Consider the following 20,472-nt stretch of genomic DNA (forward strand, 5'->3'; position numbering starts at 1 on the left):
GGGCAGCCCTGATCTCACAACCAGGCAGGGACAAAGAGCAGCAAAAGCCCAGAATCACCTCTACTGCTCTGTGCAAAAGCCCAGTATCACCTCTACTGCTCTGTGCAGCCCCTGAGCCCCTCAGAACTGCACTGATCCAGCCCCTGGAGCTGCCACTTTCCATCCAGGGCATGGTGGGTGTCTCAGTGTGCCCTTTCCTGCTCAGACTTCCGTCCCCAAGTCACAACAGGCCCCGTTAACTTGGCCTCACCTAACCTGTTATCTGTTAATTACTGTCCAATTTCCCTGTTGACTCTGTGGCTGCATTTAGCTCTTTGTGAAGTCATTTGTTAAATAACGTGCAGATGATATAACCAACCAAAAAGATTTTCTGGCCTGTGCACCAGCAATGTAGTACTTTTGATGAGGAATACAAGCACTGGAATAATTTTTAAACAATCCATTGCCATTCAGCTGCTGTTGGGTCTGAAGAGGGCATGGCTGTGCTCACAGCTGGTGCCAGAATCTGGCTGAGGTCATGTTTGGACCTATGTCTCCAAGGGAGGAGAAAATACCAAGGACCAAAGCTTGGATTAAGCTGCAGAGAAGATGGAAAGGACAAGGGAGGGAAACAAATTCACCTGAAGAACATTCTATGGTGCTTTATTCACAGCAGGGGGGAAGTGTGAACTCTTTTTGTTACAAACTCACAGGAAATAACCAGGAGCCAGCATTTCTGGGCACAGGATTGCCTGCAGTCCTCATGTTGCATTCTGTCACCTGTGCAGCACCCATTGTCCCAGCACTCCTCAGAGCAGTCCCCATCCCACATGGCTCATGCTCTTCTCCATGAAGTGTTCCTCCTTCCAAGGCTGCAAGGCCCCAGTTGTGCAGTGCTTGAGGGTGTGGTGGCAGGTGCTGCTTTCTCCCAGCCAGAGCAAGGCTCTGCAGTCTGTATTCCCTGGGGAGGGAAAGGAGGGAGACCAGGAGCCCCTGATCCCCCAGCCCTACCCTGGGGCATAAGCACCCCAGGAATAGCTTGTGCCCCACCAGGTGATGCAAAGCTTTCAGCCTGATGATGAGCTCCATCCATCCATCCATCTGCCCATCCATCCATCATCCATCCATCCATCCATCCGCCCATCCATCCATCCATCCATCCATCCGTCCATCCATCCATCCATCCGCCCATCCATCCATCCATCCATCCATCCGTCCATCCATCCATCCATCCGCCCATCCATCCATCCATCCATCCATCCGTCCATCCATCCATCCATCCGCCCATCCATCCATCCATCCATCCATCCGCCCATCCATCCATCCATCCATCCACTCCCGCCCGGCTCAGGGAACTCCCCTCAGCCCCGGGCCGGCTCGGGGTGCCCGCAGCGCAGCCTCAGCCTCACCCTCCCAGCGCTGGTGTCTGGTGCCACCTACTGACGAGAATCCGGAGAGTGGCGCCACGCAGGCTGCCCTGTTCCCAGATGGATTCCCACTGGAAAGTGTCTGTCCACATACAAAGTGTGTGCAGACTTTGTATGTGTAGAGGCATACAAATGTGTGGGACCTGCTCTGTGCACAGGTACCCCCAGCCCAGCTCAACCAGACACCTCCACCCCTCAAAACCAAAAGAAGAGGATGTTGTTTGACAAGAGGTTTCTTGTCCAAGTGGAGTCACAAGTTACACACGTAACACGTGTATATATATTGCAATTATCAGCATAAAACCAACAAACTGTAAAACGTATTTACATAAGAACCTATATAACAGTTATTTGTGGAAACATTTATTTACAAAAGAGAACAACACTCTCTAAAACATATATACAGAAGACTAATGAAGAGCACTCTGTACATATCCAGAAGGATGGCATCCCTGCCCGGCATGTGCAGCAGTCCTGGAAGAAAAGCAAGGGACAAGGTCACCCCAGTCAGGCACCAAGGGCTGTTCCCTGTGGCCCCAGGCTGGGACACGCTGCCAGAGCAGGACTGCTGCCAGTAGGAGCCTGGCTGGGGCTGAGGGCAGGGCTGAGGGCAGGGCCCCAAGCAGGGGGACCCAAATCATGCCCCAAAGCAAGCACAGGGCAGGCTGGGGTGGTGCTTGTGCCTCCAGAACCCAGGGAGCCCCCCTGGGCATTGTGTCCCTGAGCGGGGCCACCCAGCACAGCCCAGCCTGGCAGCAGGGGACCCACCCTGCCCATAGACAGGGCACGGCCAGTGCCTGCCTGTCCTGCTGCTGGGCTCCATCTTCATCCCAAGACCATGTCCTTCTCCTCACCTTTCTCATCCTCTTCCATGTCTTCTACATAATCCTCCACATCCACCTCCATCTCCTCCTCCACATCCACCTCCATCTCTTCCTCCATCTCCTCCTCCACATCCACCTCCATTTCTTCATCTCCATTTTTTTCAACATCTATAGCCATACTCTCCTCTCTATCAACCTTCATATCAATTTCCATCTCCTCCTCAGTGTCAGTGACAGCCTGCATAGGGAGCAGAACCTCAGAGTGGGGTCCCTGTCCCATACCAACCCCACAGAGATCCAGCCCACCCAGGCAGTTCAGGGGTTTCCACCTCCATGGAATGGCACTGTACCTTCATTGGGACAAAAGTGAGCATCCTGCAGGGATGGGTGGCAAGATCCAGGCAGCAGGGACCGTTCATGACCTACGACAGTGTCAGGGACTGAACTGCACCCAAGCCACATAAAGGGGAGGATGCAAGGATGAGGCTGACAACAGAGCAGGGAGGGTGGGGTGACACCAGGACCAAAGATGGTACTCTGGTTAAATGACCAGGGAAACTGCTCAAAAGCTTCAGATCCTGGTTTCCTGTTTCCTCCTGTGCTTCCTGTGCAGCGCTAACTGCACAAGAGTTTATTCCCTCTGTGTGCGTGAATGACTTGCCTTGGAATGGATACAGAAGTTCATCTTATTCCAACCTGAGCTACTTCCCACCACAGTACTGGTGGGAAGAGTCCTGTCCCCCTGGCCATGGATGCCCCCAGGGATGGAGCACGCACAGCTTCTGTGCACAGCCTGGGTCTGTGACTTCCACCCTCAGTGTAAACAAACACTTTCATTTTAACCCAAATCAACCTCCTGCAGCTGAAAGCCATCCCCCCTTCTCCTCCCACCACAGACCCTGTTGAACACTCTGTCCCCATCTTTCCTATGGGACCCTTCAAGCCCTTCATGGAGGCAGTGAGGCCCCTCCATGGCACTCCAGGCTGAGCATCCCCAACTCCTTCAGCCTTTCCTCAGAGCAGAGGGGCTCCAGCCCTTGCAGCACCCCCATGGTCTCCTCTGCACTCACTCTAAGAGCTCCAGGTGCTTCCTGTGCTCAGGACCCCAGAGCTGGAGGCAGGGATGGATCCTGGGGGGGCTGCAGTTTCATGGGGAGCAGAGTGGAATTTTGTGTTATCCCCTGAAAGGAACTAAATGCACTAATGAGGATAAAATCAAGAGAATGGAGCCTGCCCCAAGCAGAGTCCTGCTGTCAGGGGTGGTTCTTTGTGCAGGGATCCATCAGGAGCAGATCCTGGGCGTCCCTTTGCCTCAGCACCCACCCCAGAGCAGCTCAATGGGCACCTTGGCCAGGCTGTGGCTCCATGCCCAGCTCAGCTCTCAGCTCCTTGTGCTCCTACAAGCAGAGGCTCCAGAGCAAGTCCTGCCCATGGGGACACAGTGTCTGTGCCACACTGGCTCCTTCCAGCTGGGGCTGAGCCTGCAGCACCCTGGGGTACCACAGAACAAAGATTTCCCCAAAGGATTTCTGGATCCTGGGGACAGGAGCTGCTGCAAAAGCCAGAGACTCCACTTCTGACACAGAGGTTCCTCTGTCACCCTGCAGCCCAGCTGAAAGGAGAGGGACATGTCATACAAATCTTCAGGGTGTTTATTGTCAAGATAGAAATTCCTTTATATAAAACAAGTGTTTAAAAATAGCACTACCCTGCTCTCAGAATTAAATATACATATATATATATATATATATATATATACACACACACACATAGATACTGATAGAAAGAATAATTACCATTTTGCTATGTGATTACAAAACCAAACAAGATTAATACCAATTTCCAAACTACTCTGCCAAACAGGGGGAAAGGGGATCTAAGAATTCCTGCCATCCATCTTCCCATGGGATCCCTCCTGGGCACCACGCTGGGAGCCAGCTGGGCATCGGGCATCCCCTGTGCTGCCTGCACCACCCGGCTGTCCTCGCCCCACCACTTGGCAGCAGAGACAACAGAAGCTCTCAGGGTGACACCACTGCAGGTTTTTTCTCTTGCAAAGCTGTCTGCCAGGGTCCAGGGGGACCGTGCCATCCCAGTCACTCTGGGGGACACCAGGTGTCATGTCTGTCCAATGACCAGCCTGCCCACATAGCTGCTCCCCCTCATCCCAGACCTGCCAGGAACGACAACTGAACCCCTCAGCTTTGTAGCAGGGGCTTTGTTCAAGTTCCTTTTTGTGTTGTTTTTGGGATTTGGGGTTTTTTTAAATACAGTCCCCTGGGGATTTTGCAATACAAGAACAAACACTGATGCTTTACAATAACCTAGCAATAACAATGTCATGTAGCTACTGTACATCCATCCTGTGCCCTGCTGAGCACTGCAGCCCTCTGCCAGGATCACTTCTTGTTGGCAATCTGCTTTTCGAGGTCTTCAAGTCTGGCTGTCATCTGAGCAAGTGAACGTGCTAAGGAAACAGCGTGAGCCAGGCAGTCTGCTGGGCAAAGGGCTTAAAATTTCCCCTCTCCCATTCACCCATCCCTCCCTCCCCCATATGTGCTCTGTCCTCAGCCCCCTGCCAAGCCCAGGCCTCACCCCAAAGGATATTTTTCTCGGTCAGGCTCTGCAGGATGGCCACGGTGTTGGTCTGGAACTGCACCAGCGCCTCGCACTCACACGGGCTGCGGATCTCCGTCTCCCCTTTGCCCTCCTCTGTCACAGGGAGTTTGGCTGCTGTCACACCATGGCCCCACAGTGCCTGCTCTCCCTTGCTCCCAGACAGGTCCCTTGTCCCTGCAGCCACCCACTGGGGCTCAGGGCTCTCCCCATGGTTTTGCCCCCTTCTTTCAGCCTCTCTGCTTTCTGTCAGGCTGCCCTGCTGATCCAGCAATCTCTCTGCCAGGCATCCCACAGAGGTGTCACACATGTGGGCACAGTGTGCCAAGGACAGCCAGTGCTGAGCTACACTTTGCCTTCGAGCTGGGGTGGCAGGGGGCATGTTGGCTCTGTATCTGCAGCCCTGTGGGGATCTCAAGGGCGCTGGGGAGCCCCAGCCTGTCCCAGGGCAGGGAGACCCTCACAGTAACCCAGCAGCAGCAGCAGGAGCACAGGTGTGAACAAGGTGCACAGGCCACCTTCACAGCATCCCACAAGGCAGGGTGCCACTCCCAAATTCTGCCCATGCAATGGCACTGGGGTGGTTGATCACATTAATACTTTTGTATTAACCCCTCCTGCTTTTTAATTAATACCCCCAGTTTCACTTTCTCCTCCAAATCCCCTCCAGAGACCCACACCTATACCCACAACAGCCTGGAGAGATCCTGTGACAACCTAGGCTCACACCAGCCCAGCTCAGCCTTGGGGTGCTTGACACAGGGTGACAGACACACAAACCACCCTGCTGGCTCTGTAGGGACACAAGGGCTTTCCCTAGCTTGGGGTCAAGTCCCTGGTGTGACCAGGAGCACCCACCTGGGCAGATGTTCAGGGAGAAGTTCTCCACAAGGTGGGTCATGGTGGTGAAGTCTGCAGAATAGGAGAAGTGCTGCTCCACTGGCTCGGAGGCGATCGCTCTCAGCTCTTCTTCCACAGCTTTCCCAACACCCACGGCAAACATGACAATCCCTGTGTGGCAAGGACAGATCCTGAGCACTGTGCTGGCCACCCTGCAGCAAGCCCAGAGGGAGCAAAGGCAAGGAGGCAAGATTTTCTCTGGGCTTCCCAGATACACAGCATGAATTTGGGAAGGACAGGCAGGAGCGTGGCAGTGCTGTGGTGGTGGAGGCTGCTGCATGAAGGATGCTGCTCAGAGCACCCTGTGGCCACAACAGAACACGTCTGCCATGGGATGCTGCTCCCCAAGGCTGGATGCTGCAGCTTTTCACTGAGACAGCCACCCCAAGGAACCATCCAGGGATGCCCAAAAAACTGCAATTTGGGGCTCCCAACCCCTCCTGCACCTGATTCCTTTGCTCTCCTGGCCCATTCGGAGATGTCATCCTGGGAGCGTCCATCTGTGAAGACCAGCCCGATTCTGGGGATGTTGTGGGAGAGAGGCCTGGCACCTTCCAGCTCGGAGAAGCTGTGCTCCACCATGTGCTTGAGGGCCAGGCCTGTCATGGTGCCCTTCTCCATGTACTCCACATCCATCACCGCCTTCTTGATCTCATCGGCGCTGTGGTACTTGTTGAGGGGGAACTCGGTGCGCACGCGGCTGGAGTACTGCACCAGCCCCACCCGGGTGCCCTGGGGGGACACGTCCAGCAGGTCCACAACACGGTTCACAAACTGCTTCACCAGCTCAAAGTTCTGGGGCCGCACGCTCTTGGAACCGTCGATCACCATCACCAGGTCGACGTGCCCAGCTCCACACTCTGCAGGGACAGGGGAAGGTGACAGGAGCAGCCTGGCCATGGCCACTGTCACAGTGAAGGGCTGGGGCTGAGCTCTGGGGCACTATGGGAACACTCTGGAACTGCAGCTGGGAAGGAGAGCTGACTGTGCCCAAGGGACCCAGCCCAAAAACCTCCACTGATATCCCAACACTCCGTGAAAGTCTTTCCTAGGTTTCTCTTTTCCCAAAGTTTTCCTTAAAGCTGTTGCATCTTCTGGGCCATGTCTCTGAGGACATAGGCATCCATCCCCACAGCAGCCAGGGTGTTCCCCAAGCCACAGCCAGCTCTCCACCCTCTTCCAGCCTAGCTTAGAGTCTCAAGTGCAGACAGAGCCCCCCAGCCCAGTTTCAGGTGAGCTCTCTCCAGGAGCACAGAGCCCACATAAGGAGAATGTCAAGAGCTGTGTTCCAGTACTCACTGCTGCATGTCTTGCCATCAGCCTGGAGCTGCTGGCCCTCAGGGCACACGCAGTGGTACGAGCCCTCCGTGCTCACACACTTGAACTCACAGCCGTGATCCACCCCGTTGCAGAGGTCGGTGGCTGGAAGACAAGCCGAGGGCATGGGGTTATCCCCATTCAGGGTGGTTTGGGAACAGCCCTTCCCTGGAGGCTGGGCAGGACATAAAGGCACGTGCTGGACACACAGCCTGTGCTGTGCAGCACGCTGGGACCTACCCCTGCAGGACTTGCCATCGGGCTGGAGCGTGAAGCCGCTGCGGCAGCGGCAGTAGTGCCCGTTGGGGATGCTCACACACTCGTGCTGGCAGCTGTGGTTCCCAAAGCTGCAGTAATCAATCACTGCAGACACGAGGAGAGCAATGGCAGAAGGGAAAAGACAGGAAGAGAGAGAGAACAGGAAGCAAACAAAGAAGGGACAGGGAGGGAGACAGCGACTTACTGGTGCAGCTCCTCTTGTTGTGGCTGAGGTAGTAACCCGGCCGGCAGCGGCAGGAGTAGGAGCCCCGCAGGCTGACACAGTGGTGCTGGCAGCCATGCCTCCCGTCCGCACAGGCATCGATGGCTGCGGGGCAACGGGACACCCATCACCCTCCTGAGCCAGCCTCCTGCGACACACATCACCCTCCTGACCTCCTGAGCCAGCCTCCTGGGACACCCATCACCCTCCTGACCCAGCCTCCCTGGGACACCCATCACCCTCCTGAGCCAGCCTCCCTGGGGCATCAGGGCAGGGCTGCTCCAGGGCTTTGGAGCAGCTCCCAGCACCATGAAACAAGGAGAAGTCTTGGTGTGGTGGTCAGACCAACTAAGATGGTTTTGCATTAAAATCCAGGGGAAAAGCACTGTGCACTTGGGGTGTGAATCCTCTGGTACTCACTGCCTAGACCCCTTCAGCTGACAGGTTGTGCCCACATAAGTCACTGGTGTCCCATCTCAGAGAGGTGGCCAGGATTTAGCAATGCTGCATGTCTGCAGGCATTACAGACCCAGCAGGCAGTGGGCCCAGTGAACAGAGCACCCAGGCTGCTGCTGGCCTCACTGAATCCTCTGCTGTGTGCCAGCTTCCCTCCGTGGGACCCATAACTACAAGCTCCCTACGTAAGTTCAGGAAATAAAAAGGGTTTTTACGGGTACAGGTCTTTCCATCCACATTGAGCCTGTAGCCTGGGTTGCATTCACAGTAGAAGGAGCCAGGGGTGCTGACACAGCTGTGCTGGCAGCCGTGCTCCCTCTCCACACACATGTCCACCCCTGCAAGACAGAACGGGCATCAGAGTGGCCCACAAGGCATGCCAGACACATGGGCACCCTGGCTCTGGCATATACGCTGTTCCTGCAGCAAAAGCCAGTGTGACACAGCCCCATGCAGCCCCAGCGCTCACCCACTGATTTCACAGCCCCAGTGCTCACCCCCACGCAGCCCCACTGCTCACCCACTGATTTCCAGCACACAGACGCTGTGCAGTGCCCTGTCCTGGTGCCTCACTGTGGAGGTTTTTTCCCCATCCACCCTGCTTCTGGCAGGGGCAGCCACCCCAAACACCTCTCTGAAGGTCTGGCCTGGGTGAGGAGCAGACACCAGAGCCCCCCTTGCCACTCAGCACAGCAGCAGCCCTCACCCACCACAAAGCTTGTCCTGGAACTGCTTGGCGAACTGCTGGATGAGCTCGAAGGACTCCACCAGGAAGACGTGCTCCTCCAGCGGTGGGGAGGCCATGGCCCGCAGGGAGTTCATGTCTGCCCGCTGGATGCCCACGGCGTAGATCTCGATGCCGGCGTTCCGGGCCTGCGTGGCCACCTCGGTGACGCGGTCCTGGGGCCGCCCGTCGGTGACGATGATGGCGATGCGGGGGATGCCCTTGTGCGGGGGGCGCGCGCCCTCCTGCGTGCTGAAGGCCACGTTCATGGCGTACTGGATGGCCAGCCCCGTCATGGTGCCCTGGGCCAGCGGCACGATGCTGTTGATGGCCCTCTCCATGTCCGCCCGCGTGAAGAAGGTCTTGAGGGAGAAGATGTTCTGCACCTGGCTGGAGTACTGGATCACCCCCACCTGTTGTGGTGTTACATTTTAGTTAAATGGCACGCTCTGTCTCACCCCTCGAAAATGTAGGGTTTATTCCAAGCCTGTGATCCTCCCCTGAAGTATCATGGATCTGCAATCCCAATGGCCCAAGTCTTATTCCGCACCCACCTTGAATCTCCCTGTTAAGCTGTGTGAGGGACATGAGAATCCTCTTGGCCCTTTCCTCTCTCTTGGCCCTGCTCTCTCTTGGCCCCTTTTCTCCCTAGGCTCTCCCTCTGTCCCCCTCCCTTTCCCTTCCCCCCTTCTCTCTCATGTGAAAAATGTGTATTTTATGATTGGCTTTTCGCAAATATTAAAATTAATATTATGTGTTGTGTTAGAAAGTAATGCTGTATTAATTCTCTTAAGTAGTGTGTTAAATATAGTTTTAGGTTATAACAAAATGTTAAAATAGAAACTATGCTATGTAGGATACTTTTTTTCTAAAGAAAGAACTTGCACTGAGATAGCAGCCACAGGACACCTAAGTCTTTCAGAGAAAGAGAATTTATTGCTCCATTATCAGGAGAAATGAACTTCTTCCCACCTCGCTCGGGCAGGATGACGCTTTTAGGATTATGAGGAAGAAGCTGACAATGACCACCAGACAGAATCCTGTGTTTGAATGGAATGTATGCATCATGTATGAGGTGTATGAATATGCAAGAGGCTGTTGTTTTTAAGGGTTAATCCTCTGTTAAAGTGTGTCCTTTTTCAGGCTTATGTTGATCAGAAAAAGGTACCTGGACAGCCGTAACGCTTTGTTTCTATTGTCTCATATTGTCCTAATCCAAACTGTCCACATTATTATTACTCTAATTGTATTACTGTTTTTATAACCATTTTATCACTATTAAACTTTTAAAATTTTAAAAACAAGCGACTGGCGTTTTTCACACTCAGAAACCACGCTGCTCCCAGGGGAGGTACCCCCAATAAACCCTCATCTAATGAGCACACTCAGAAGCTGTGTGGAGTCTCCTTGCCTGCCTACTGCTACCAGTGAACGTACAGCTTATGGGGCCCCTGGGGAGCCCCTCTCCCCCAGAAGAACAGCTCTACCCACCCGTGTGGCGTTGGGGCCCACGTCCAGGTTGCTGATGATGTCCATCATGAAGCGCCGCATGGTCTCGAACTCGAAGGGGCGCACGCTGCGCGAGCTGTCGATCACAAACACGATGTCCAGGGGACCCGTCCTGCACTTCAGGGCTAAGGAGAAGGCAAGGAGAAGGCTCAGTCCTGTGGCTGTCTGCAGGGAGCACAGAGAGCTCTGCCTGCTGGCTGGGGGTTGCTCATGAGGGAAGGAGGGAGCAGGTTTGGGCAGCCCCCACAGACTGGCACCTTTCACTGCCCAGTGAATCCACAGAAGGTTGTCACAGACATGTCTTATGAAAAATCCTTTCCGTAGGATTTTTTCTCCTGCGAAGCCAAGAGGCCTCAGAAACAAAATGTAAACAATGGTTATCTGCTGCTGTGGAATGCAACAGGTGGATCTGTGATTGGTCTCATGTGGTTGTTTCTAATTAATGGCCAATCACAGTCCAGCTGTCTGGACTGTCTCGGTCAGTCACAAGCCTTTGTTATCATTCTTTTTCTATTCTTAGCTAGCCTTCTGATGAAATCCTTTCTTCTATTCTTTTAGTATAGTTTTAATATAATATACATCATAAAATAATAAATCAGCCTTCTGGAACATGGCGTCAACACTCTCGTCTCTTCCCTCATCCTGGGACCCCTGCGCACACCACCACAGAAGGTGGTGGCAGAGTGGAAGCAGGGCCAACAGGCTGGGGAGACATCCCCTGGCTGTGGGTTGTTGTGGTTGTGGTTTTTTAAGGGCAGGAAATGAGACAGTAAAAAGCAAAGCTCAGGGCACACTCTTGGCGGAGATTGAGTCAAAGAGCTTCTCTTGGGCATAAGGATGCTACCCCCAGTGCAAACAGGGAGAGTGTTCAGCAAGTGAAATGCCAGTGAACTTATTTTGCTGGGAGAATTGGGCCCTAAACATAAGGAAACACTTTGAGTCCCTTTGGGATGATGCCAATCTCAGCTGCTCTAAAGGTCTCTCAGACATACCTGCTCCTTTCTCCATTTGGTGCCTTCACTGTTTTTAAACTAAAATTGATTTAGATCTCTCTATCCTGGGAGGAGAGAGGCTGGAACCTCTGTGTTTGCTTTGTCTCCTGCACCTGGAGAGTCAAGCAAGGAGGAGAGTTTCCCTTACAGTTGTGTCTCCTGCCAAGGTCACAGCCCATGGCCTGGAGGGTGACAAGCCCTGGGCAGGGCTGTGTCACAGCTGAGGAGGTGCCCAAAGCAAGCAGCACTAAAGTCACCATGCTAGGGCCAGGAGGTTTGTGTCCCACTGCTGGGAGGATCCTCCATCCTCCTGGGGATGCTCCCAAGGAAGAGGCATCATGTCCCCCCACGTCACACAGCAAACTGTCCTCCGTGGGCTCCACTGCCCCATGTCCTCACTTCTCTCCCCTCCACGCACTCCCCACCAGCCAGGGCTCACCTGCAGGTTTTGGTCTGGCTTCCAGTGCTGTCAGGAGAAGCAGGAGGAGAGAGGCAGCAGGCAGGAGCTTCATGATGGCTCTGGGAGAGCACACAGTTCCAGTGCTGGGAGGATGTGCTGCAGGGAGAAGACAAGGTGCAATCAGTGCTAAGGGTGAGCTCAGCCACAGGGCAACATTCTCCTGTGATGGGTGTCCCCAGGCAGCGCCAAAAAACCCTAAAGAGCAGCAGTTTTGACAGATCCATCCCCAAACTTCTCTGAATCCACACGGAATCTTTCCTGTTCCAAGGACTGGCAGTCTCAGCACAGCTCAATTTCATTACAGTAGCAGCACTCTGCCAAAGGGTCTGATTTTCTGCTCTGGGTGGAGCTGGCCATTGGACAAGCCTTATTTTCACTTGCAAACCAGGCAGATGGGATGTTCAGCCAAATGCTTTTTCCCTGACTGTGCGGCTGTTCTCTGCAGCCAGTGGAGAGTGGGAAAGCTGCACGCAGGGATGCAGAGCACCAGCCCTCCTGATACTCCTGCACGGGGAGAGAAGCCCCCAGATGAAACGCCAGCACAGACAGCACCTGCTCAGAAGTCTCTCAAAGTCACTGGAAAAGATAATATTTCCAAGAAGTTCCATTCCCTGCCTGTTTCCAAACTCCCTTGGGAGAGCAGAAGCCTCTGCAGGCAGAGGGTGTAAGGGTGCCTGTGCAGGGGCTCACCCCTCTCCCCCAAGCAGGTGCTGGGTGAAGCACTGCCACCCTGCTGCTCTCCTTCACATCACTTTAGAGTCCCCACTACTCTGCACCTCTCCCTGTCCTAAAATTTTTTCCAAGGGATTCTCTGCAGCTCAACAGTTTTTTCATATCTTTAGGGTGGGATCAGTGGGGGAAAAGATATTTAAACTTGTTACCCAAAACCTCAGCTTCTCACTTCTCTCCCTCCCTGCCCACCTCTGTGTTGTCTTGCCTTGCCTTTCCTGGCTCCTGCAGGGACGTGGATTTATTTAGTTTATTTTTATTCCAGCTCTGGTTGGAAACCCAAGGTGCTAGGGATGGAAATGCCACAGATAATGTGACTCTCCCCAGGACATGTGCAGTGCCAGGACTGGGCTCAGATACTGGCAGGGTGCTTTTAAGAAAAAAACACACAAAAATTCATTTTATCGGTAGTTATCAGCCAGTATTTATTTAGCCCCAGGAGGTCTCAGCTGTAATTCATCACCAGGGTTGCTGTTTAATTGCTCAGTGGTTACGTGCAGCCCTGAACACCACGTCTTTGATAGCAGGGACACTGATAATAGGTTTCACAGCTGCATCTTAAAACTGTCTCGAGACTCAGTGTTCACACCTGGAAAACTATATTAGAGAATTAGGAGGACAGAAGAGGGGTACTGGAGGATACTGGGATCCAGAACACCCATCTCAAAGCGAGAGACGTGGCCTTTCCCTGGAGGGGAGAGCCCAGCAGCCCAGGAGCAGCCCAGGCACAGTGACTCCACAGCAGTGCCAGGAGCTCCTGCAGAACCCTGCAGCACCAGTGGGATCGCTCTGGCTGAGGGGATGAGCAGGGACAGCAGCCTGGCAGGTCTTTCCCAGGGGGCAGAGATGAGCTTTGTGGCCAGGATTGCTCAGACACCTGTGCCCCTCCCCACATGGAAGCAGAGAGGCAAACAGTTCTCCTCCTTCAGCTTTGTTTCCCCGTTCACTCAGCAGATTCTTTTTCCAGCACTGCTTCTTTCCTGGGAGAAAGCACTCATAAAACACTAAATATTTTTGGGACAGCTGTGCCACCTAGAACATTTCTGCAGCCCTCTTCTCTCCACACCTCACTGCAGTGGCAGGCTGCTATGGAGCCTGTGTCTCACAGCATCCAGAGAGTTTCAAAGACAGCCCAGGGGGAGGAATGAGCTGTCGGGCCAGGAACCAAGAAGGAGAAAACCAGTTCACAACTGATCTATTTTTAACTCATCTCAGCTTTTGGATGAAGTCTTGGCTCTCCCCACGGCTGGAAGGGTTGATGCTGCCTGGACAGGGCAGGGCATGGCAGCTCAGTCATATTCTGTCCTGGCAGCAGAGACCAGGCTGGGACAGAGTCCTGGGCCCTGATTCAATCTAATACCCAGTCCTGCCCCAGCAGCAAAGGGATGGGGAAGCAAAGATGGCAGGAGAGATACTGGGGGACATCTGTCCCATCATCCCACACTTGGCAACTTCACCCTCCCTTCCCTGGGGCTGACCTGCATCCCTGCAGAGGCACTGCTCCCACCCTGAGGGTGCAGAGCACCCCCTCCTTGCCCTGCAGCAAGGGAGGGCCGTGGTGGGAAGGCAGCGGCTGGCAGGCAGGTGCTGCAGGGCAAGGCAAACACCACCTGCACCGCCAGAGACCTTGAGATAACACTGAGCTATAAAGGCAAAAAGATCCAGGCAAGGTGAGTGCTGCTGCCTGGGCTGGCTCAGCCGAACCCTGCAGATGAGCTGAGAGGGCATTTGGACCATTCCTGGCATTTCTGAGCAACTCAGTGGCAGAAACAGCTATTGCTCTTCACTGCGGAAGGAGATGCTCAGTGTGTGATGCAAGGAGGGTGACCGAGGGGAGAGCCACAAGTGAGGACAGCAGGGTCACCTCCTCTTCACTCTGCACGTGATCTCAGCCAAGGAGGACATGGAGATGGATCCCCAGAGACAAACAGGTAAGCCAGCACACCTTCCCTGGGCACCTCCCCTGGCAATGCTGCTCCCCAGGGCAATTGCATCCCTCCCTGCTCCACCACTTGTCCGTCTGCTCTGCCTGCCAAATGCTGAGTCTCAGCAAAAACAGCCGCCTCAGGTTTCAGCGTGGCCTCCTTGGCAGCTCTCTCCTGGCTACAGGTTAACAGAAATACTCTGAATATTCCCCTTCTGTTTCATCCAGATGGTGGCAGGTTGGACCTGGGTGCAGCCTGCCTTGGGCAAGGCCACAGGGCGAGGAATGCTGCCAGCTCCCTGCCCTCCTTCTGTTCCAGGGATGGGGGCTCCCTGTACTGACCTCCACAGGGGATGAGGCAGATGGGAAAGGAGAGGTGGCAGTGCATTCACAGCCCAGGAAAAGCCCTGACTGTAGTGTCACAAGGAGGAAAGCAGGTTGTGGACCAAGGCTATGGAGCCATGCTGGCTCCAGACCCTGCAAGAAGCCAGGACAAGGGCTCACCGTGAGCTGCAAGGAGTGGGGAAGAGCTGGGAGCCTGTGAGCAAGCACCAGCCAGGCCAGAGGGCTTCCCATGCAGCAGGGCTGTGCAAGGAGGAGGCACAGACACAGGTCCAGGCACACCTGGCAGGGTGCAGGGCCCTGATGCCACACATGCTAACAGCACCTATTTCTGTGCTGGAAGCCTTGGGCAATGCTAGAGCAGCCCTAGGCACGATGTTGCTGAGATTCACCCTCCTCATCTGCCTCTCCATGACCCTCCTTTGCTCTGCAGAGCTTTTCTTTGCAGACACCCAACCAGGCAGTTCTGAGAAATTCAATTCTATCAGTGTTATTTGATGAAAGTGTCAAAAAAGCCAATTAAAATATGACCAGGAGTGCCAGCCCTGAGTCTTTTTGCTCAGGACACCTGAGTTCAGTCAGGACAACATAAAGACAGCAAGAGCACCCTCAAGCTGGAGGATGGGGGAAAAAATTGTGATGTCCTCAGCAGGACAGCAAGTCATCATCCTGGTCCATGCCTGAGAGAAAGGCTGCCCAAAAATGCATGTGGGACCAAGGGAGGAAGACTGAAGTGTGCCTTGCCCCAGGGGACAATGAAGCAACCAGAGCCACCTGGAGAGATGCAGACAATTTACATCATCCTGGAGGCGCCTCTCGATGCCAAAATTTGTTGTAGAAACATGGATGAACTGCTGGCACATTGTATTTGCAAGACCTGCAGGCAGCGTGAAAGAATGAGGCCTGGGACAGCCTGGAGCTGGATCCACCCTCCCCTGGAGAGTTGCCCAGAGGTTGGTTTCTCCCAGCATAATCCCCAGGCTCAAGGTGCTCCCTGCTTGCAGAGGCCCAGCTCTCAGTGCTACCTCTGCTGCTCACAAGCTCTGAATCCACCCTCAGGACCATTTTACAGCAGCATTGACCTTATACTCAATCACAGCTCCAAAATCTCAGTGCTCATCCCCCACAGCAGCTGGGTGACAAAAGGCAAATCAGAGAGACAGCAATGCAGTTTTTAGAGCGAGGAAGACTCAGGGACCACAAGCACATCAAGGCCATGGAAATGGCAAGAATTTCCAGCCCAAAAGGGGATTTTCCCCCCATTTAAGGAGTGATGTGTCCTTGGTTTTTCCCAAACACATGTGGGAGAAGCAGAGCAGACTCTTTCCAGGACATGACAGAGCTCTCTGGTTACAACTCCACGGCAGCTTGACTGGGCCAAGTGCCACCTGGAAGGACACGTTGCTTGAAAAACAAGGCTGTATTTCTCCAACAGCACATCAAGGCTCCAAACCCAACAGGAGCAAATCAGCAGGAGTGCTGTAACAGGAAAGCCTTGCTGGATGCAGAAGGAATGTCTCTTTTGCTCTGTTTGCTCCCCACAAAAGCCTTTTCCCCATTTTATGGGACCCACTCCTGTTTATTCACAGGGAGGGCAGGAGGAAGATATTTCTTGACAAGGTCCTTTAGCAGTAAGAGATGTCTGACTCACAGCTCATGGACTCAACTCCTGGCAGGTTTATACTGTGACATGACATTTGAAATCCCCTTGGGAAGGAAATGCTGGGTGGAGCAATGGACAGAGCATCCCCTCCTAGATGTTCTCCACAACAGCACACGGGGTTTTTCTCTGCCCCAATCTATCTCTAAAAGACCTCCCAGTGCTCTGCCACTCACCTGGCAGGAAAGCCTCTTGCCCAGACAGCCCTGCACTGAAACAAGCTGTACCTGGGCTGCTTCAGCAACAGCTGCCACAGATAAAAGCCACATTCACTTGCAAATTAAAATGTTAAAGATCTAGCCAAGAGGAAAACACATCTGCCAAATCTCCTTGTTCAACTAATCATGTCAGAGAGGGCTCCTGTTTCAGGACTGCTGGTGCCATTTCTCTGCTCCTCTCTGTCCCACTCGAGATCTTTAGGCTACACTTGTCCCCTGAGCTGCACAACAGGCAAACTCAGCCCATCTCCTAATTGCTATTTTCAACAAAACTGGAGTACTCTGACTTTGATGACGAGTGACCAACAGGGGACAGATCCACCTTGCTGACTCTCTTTAAAAAGCAAATGCTCTTCTGCAAACAGGTCCTTGGAGGACAGCTGAGCTGGGCCAGGAGACTTCCAGCCTTGGAGAGAAGGATGTCCTGGCCATCCAGAAGCTGACGCAGCAATCCGTTGCCCAAGTTCTTGTTTTGGGAGGAAGGTGTTAGCATTTTGTTCCCCCCAGAAATATGCATGTTCAACCACAAAGGAAAAGTCATGGCCCAGATCAGCCACTGAGCTCCTGATGCAGCAGAGCTGGTATGAGATTGATAGTTACTAGCAGGACATCTGTCTCCCAGATCTGCTAGGACCACAATCCCCAGCTGACCTCAGGAAGTTTACATGGCACAGACAACCACAGAGACCGCCTGCTATTCCAGCCCAGCAATCACAGATTCATTGCCTGACCTCCTTCTGTAAGTCTTTATATCATATTTCTCACTCTAGAGATGTGACTCAATGTGTTGGCATAAGAAAACACACCAGGAGAATATTCTTGTGCCTCTCCCCTTTATCCTACCCATCCTGCTATGTGTTTAATTGAAAAAGCAGAAAGTGAGGAACGTTTGGCAGCTGCAGAAAGGCACGAGGAGACTTTTTGTCCCTCCTCAGAACAGAAAAGCAAATTTGTGTAGATACTTTTCACAGGGAGAACCTCAAAGGTAGCACAGGAAATGTCTCACACCCAAATTCACAGCTTCCACATCCCTCTGGCAGCAGGAGATCTGTCCTGGGACTGGGATGCTGTCACTTATGAGATGCACCACAGAGCCTCACCAGCAGCACAGTGGCTATGGCCTCCCTTCTGCCCACACTGAAGAGCAGGTGACACTTTGGGGAAGCCATCCAAGCCCAGCTGCAGGTGTACAAGCTGTGAATTCCCAAAAGCAGTGTTTTTCCACGTGTGGAGCTTGCCTGATTTTCCAGCCCAGACAGAGATTCCTGTTCAGGGGGTTATCTCTGCTGTCAACAGATCTGCTCCCACTGGCTCCTGCCACAGACCATGCCCTCCTATGGGTCCACAGACTGCAAAGACTCCTGAACTTACACACTGGCAAAGCACAATACAGCCCAGAGATACAAAAGCTGAAGTCTGGAGAGAAACCAAGGTACTGCCACCACTCTGCAAGGGACAGCAGCTGAGCCCTATGGATTTCCCTGAGAGGCACCAGAGGGACCAGGCTAGGGATGGACTCGTGTGCAAGGTGAGAGGATCAGAAGTTTGCAGATAGACAGGTAAAGACAGAATATTGGTGGGAAAGATGGATTCTGACTCCAGTAAAAAACACCAGGAAGGACAAGCTGTGTGAGAACCAAGAAAGATTCAGGCACAGGATAAGACTCAGTCTGGAGCACCCCACATGGAAATGCTGCCATTGCTGTGAACCAGTCTCTGGAGTCTCCTGAGCACACGCCTCCACCCTCTCCTGCTTTAACAGAGATGGTTTAAAACCCTTTTTATTTATCCAAGGCAGAAGAGAACCAAAGGGTTGTAAGTGCTGAAAACATTACCTGGCACCCAAAGGTACATCTGTGCTGTGAGTACCCACAGGGAGGTGATGCTCACCAGCCCACAGCAGGTAATGGAGAGCACTGGGTCAGGGTCCCCATGGCCAGCAGATCAGGGCAGCCCTTACGGCAGCTGCATGAGCTCCTGATGGAGCCCAGGTGCTCAATTTGCTACTGTTTGGACCCAAAGTGGAGAAAACAGAATTACTGAGAGGTAATGACAAGTATCAGGAGCCACTCAGCCTCCTGGCCTGGCTGGAAGAGACATCTGGCATGAAAAGGCCCAAGCGGTGCAGGGGGAGTAGCTGGCTTTTTTAAGTTTCTTTATAAGCACCACTCCATCTATTTTTTTTTCCTGTATGTTTTCTAGGTCCCATTTATTCACTCACAGTAGGGCCTGTCTGTAAGTCCCGTGTGTGTGTAGGTACAAACTCCATTTATCTCCCCTCCATGTTTCAGCCCTATTCATCAGGCATTTGTAAATGGCATTTTATGAGCGCTGAGTTTTTAACAAGGCAGGCACGCTGCTCCAGAGCGAACAAAGGGGCCCCTATTGGAAACTTTAAAGATGTTTAAACAAAGACTTCTCTTGAAAACCTTTAACCCCTAATGCCAACCTCAAGGGAAACGCTATGTTATGAGCAATGGGAGCACAAACATCTTCTGTGACCACAGATTCCCTACAACAGGCTGCCTTGTTGGCCACAGCTCCTCTGTTTGCTACAGCCACCAACGAGGGCAGCCCCTGAGCCCATCTTGTACTGAGCACATACGGTTTCTTTAATTCTTCAACAACAAATGAAAGTTACGACTTCCACAAAAATCAACAACAGCTTTTTCCCATTGGATGCAGCAATACCCTGCCTGCTTTGATGAAAAGTGTTGTTTTACTGCAGACACCAAGATCTGTCACCTGGTTTCCAGAGGGAAGTTTGCATTTTGGATGAGGCTGAATATATCCATATCCTGGTGGCAAAGATCAGGGCTGAGATCGGAGAGATTTCCCCACACACAGCTTCTTGGTGATATCAACAGCAATCTAATGAATTCCTGCAGAGATTGCAAGAATCTGCTTGTGAAACGCAGTTCCTACTTGCTATTGAGAACCTGCACACTCACTGCCTGGGATTAACTGCTCCTGTCCTTGAAAAAAATAAAGATTTTTACTATCAAGAGATGCTACAGAGGGTCCCACAGGGAGGGGTCTCACAGGGAGAACTTCATAATAACTTCGTAAATAATCTAGGTTTAAATGAAGCAAAAATGCAGTGTGATTAAGCAAAAAAGGCAAAGTCCCATGCTTTGTCTCAGAGTAAGGGCTGAGAACAGATCCCTCTCCCGGACCCCTGCTCCCCTCAGTCCCACTGAACACCTGGTGGCTTCTATTGACACAGGACTGTCCCGTTTCCCTGCCAGCCTCCTTAACCACTCTGCAGCCTGCCTCCCGTATGGATTCAGCAGCTCTGTGCTCCACAGCAAAGGCTTTCCCTGCAAAACCCCAGCGGAACACATACCACCACCACAGCGTGTGTCTGCTCAGCTCTGCTCAGCTCACTGAAGTGCATGTCCACACAAACACGATGAGTGCAGAATAATCTGATTTTCCAAACAAGTTTTCCCATGTAATTGCTTGGAACAGAAGTGCCCAAAGCTAATTTTATCCTGTGAAACAGTTGGAATGATAAGCCAAAGGTGGGTGATTTCTTGTGCAAACGAGTATGCACAAACCCAATTTTCCAGTCGTGCAGAAACAAACTTAGGGTACACTTCTGAGCTTATCTTTCTGCAGGATCTCGATTTCCTGCTGCTCAGCACGCCTTGCCCAGGTGTACCAGACCTTATTACTCTCTGCTAAGAGATCCTCGGCTGTATAAGCAGGGACCTGCCCGACAGGTAGGCAAAAGGCGAGCAGGGCAGGCAGCCTGAAGAGCTCACTCACATCGCTCCCGCGGCACCGCGGGACCGAGCAGGCACCGTGCTCCCAGACGGGAGGAAAAACCCTTCGGGGCGAAGGATATGCTTTTCCCCTCCTCCCGCCTTTCCTTTCTTCTCCTGGCGCCCAGGATCGCCGCTCCCCCTCCT

At 53.0% G+C, this 20,472-nt stretch overlaps 3 protein-coding genes across 6 annotated transcripts in view; 1 reads left to right on the forward strand and 2 right to left on the reverse strand.

Annotated features, from left to right (window-relative positions):
- Positions 1–1,623: 1,623 nt before the first annotated feature.
- Positions 1,624–3,727, reverse strand: LOC115947993 (histone chaperone ASF1-like). The gene is made up of 3 exons (XM_031058001.1): positions 2,581–3,727; positions 2,261–2,468; positions 1,624–1,880 (listed from the first exon to the last, which is right to left on the reverse strand). The coding sequence occupies exons 1-3, from the start codon at positions 2,647–2,649 to the stop codon at positions 1,774–1,776; spliced, it is 384 nt and encodes a 127-aa protein (XP_030913861.1). The 5' UTR covers positions 2,650–3,727; the 3' UTR covers positions 1,624–1,773.
- Positions 3,728–3,864: 137 nt separating this feature from the next.
- MATN4 (matrilin 4) lies at positions 3,865–11,782 on the reverse strand. 4 transcript variants are annotated; one of them, XM_005422236.2, is made up of 11 exons: positions 11,665–11,782; positions 10,216–10,358; positions 8,711–9,137; positions 8,216–8,338; positions 7,527–7,649; positions 7,304–7,426; positions 7,046–7,168; positions 6,193–6,606; positions 5,705–5,857; positions 4,838–4,942; positions 3,865–4,688 (listed from the first exon to the last, which is right to left on the reverse strand). In XM_005422236.2, exons 1-11 carry the CDS (start codon positions 11,735–11,737, stop codon positions 4,630–4,632), a joined length of 1,866 nt encoding a protein of 621 aa, XP_005422293.1. In that variant the 5' UTR covers positions 11,738–11,782; the 3' UTR covers positions 3,865–4,629. The 4 variants fall into 4 exon arrangements, with proteins under 4 accessions (XP_005422293.1, XP_030913860.1, XP_030913858.1 ...); XM_031058000.1 differs by lacking the exon at positions 8,216–8,338; XM_031057998.1 differs by having other exon boundaries at positions 7,046–7,426.
- Positions 11,783–14,317: 2,535 nt separating this feature from the next.
- Positions 14,318–20,472, forward strand: part of RBPJL (recombination signal binding protein for immunoglobulin kappa J region like) — a 19,326-nt gene continuing 13,171 nt past the window's right edge. Inside the window, 2 exon segments of the mRNA XM_014307515.2 lie at positions 14,318–14,345; positions 16,924–17,041. Coding sequence (XP_014162990.1) covers positions 14,318–14,345; positions 16,924–17,041 — 146 coding nt within the window.

The sequence above is a fragment of the Geospiza fortis genome, unplaced genomic scaffold (assembly GCF_000277835.1).
Source record: "Geospiza fortis unplaced genomic scaffold, GeoFor_1.0 scaffold188, whole genome shotgun sequence".
NCBI lineage: Eukaryota > Metazoa > Chordata > Aves > Passeriformes > Thraupidae > Geospiza > Geospiza fortis.

Coding starts and splice junctions, on each gene's coding strand:
- LOC115947993 (XM_031058001.1), bottom strand. CDS start 2,649: ATGAACGGTCCCTGCTGCCTGGATCTTGCCACCCATCCCTGCAGGATG. Junction 2,469..2,580: donor TCACTTTTGTCCCAATGAAG/GTACAGTGCCAT, acceptor CTCCCTATGCAG/GCTGTCACTGACACTGAGGA. Junction 1,881..2,260: donor CATGGAAGAGGATGAGAAAG/GTGAGGAGAAGG, acceptor CTTTTCTTCCAG/GACTGCTGCACATGCCGGGC.
- MATN4 (XM_031057998.1), bottom strand. CDS start 11,737: ATGAAGCTCCTGCCTGCTGCCTCTCTCCTCCTGCTTCTCCTGACAGCA. Junction 10,359..11,664: donor AGCCAGACCAAAACCTGCAG/GTGAGCCCTGGC, acceptor CCTTCTCCTTAG/CCCTGAAGTGCAGGACGGGT. Junction 7,650..8,215: donor GGATGGAAAGACCTGTACCC/GTAAAAACCCTT, acceptor GTTGCCCCGCAG/CCATCGATGCCTGTGCGGAC.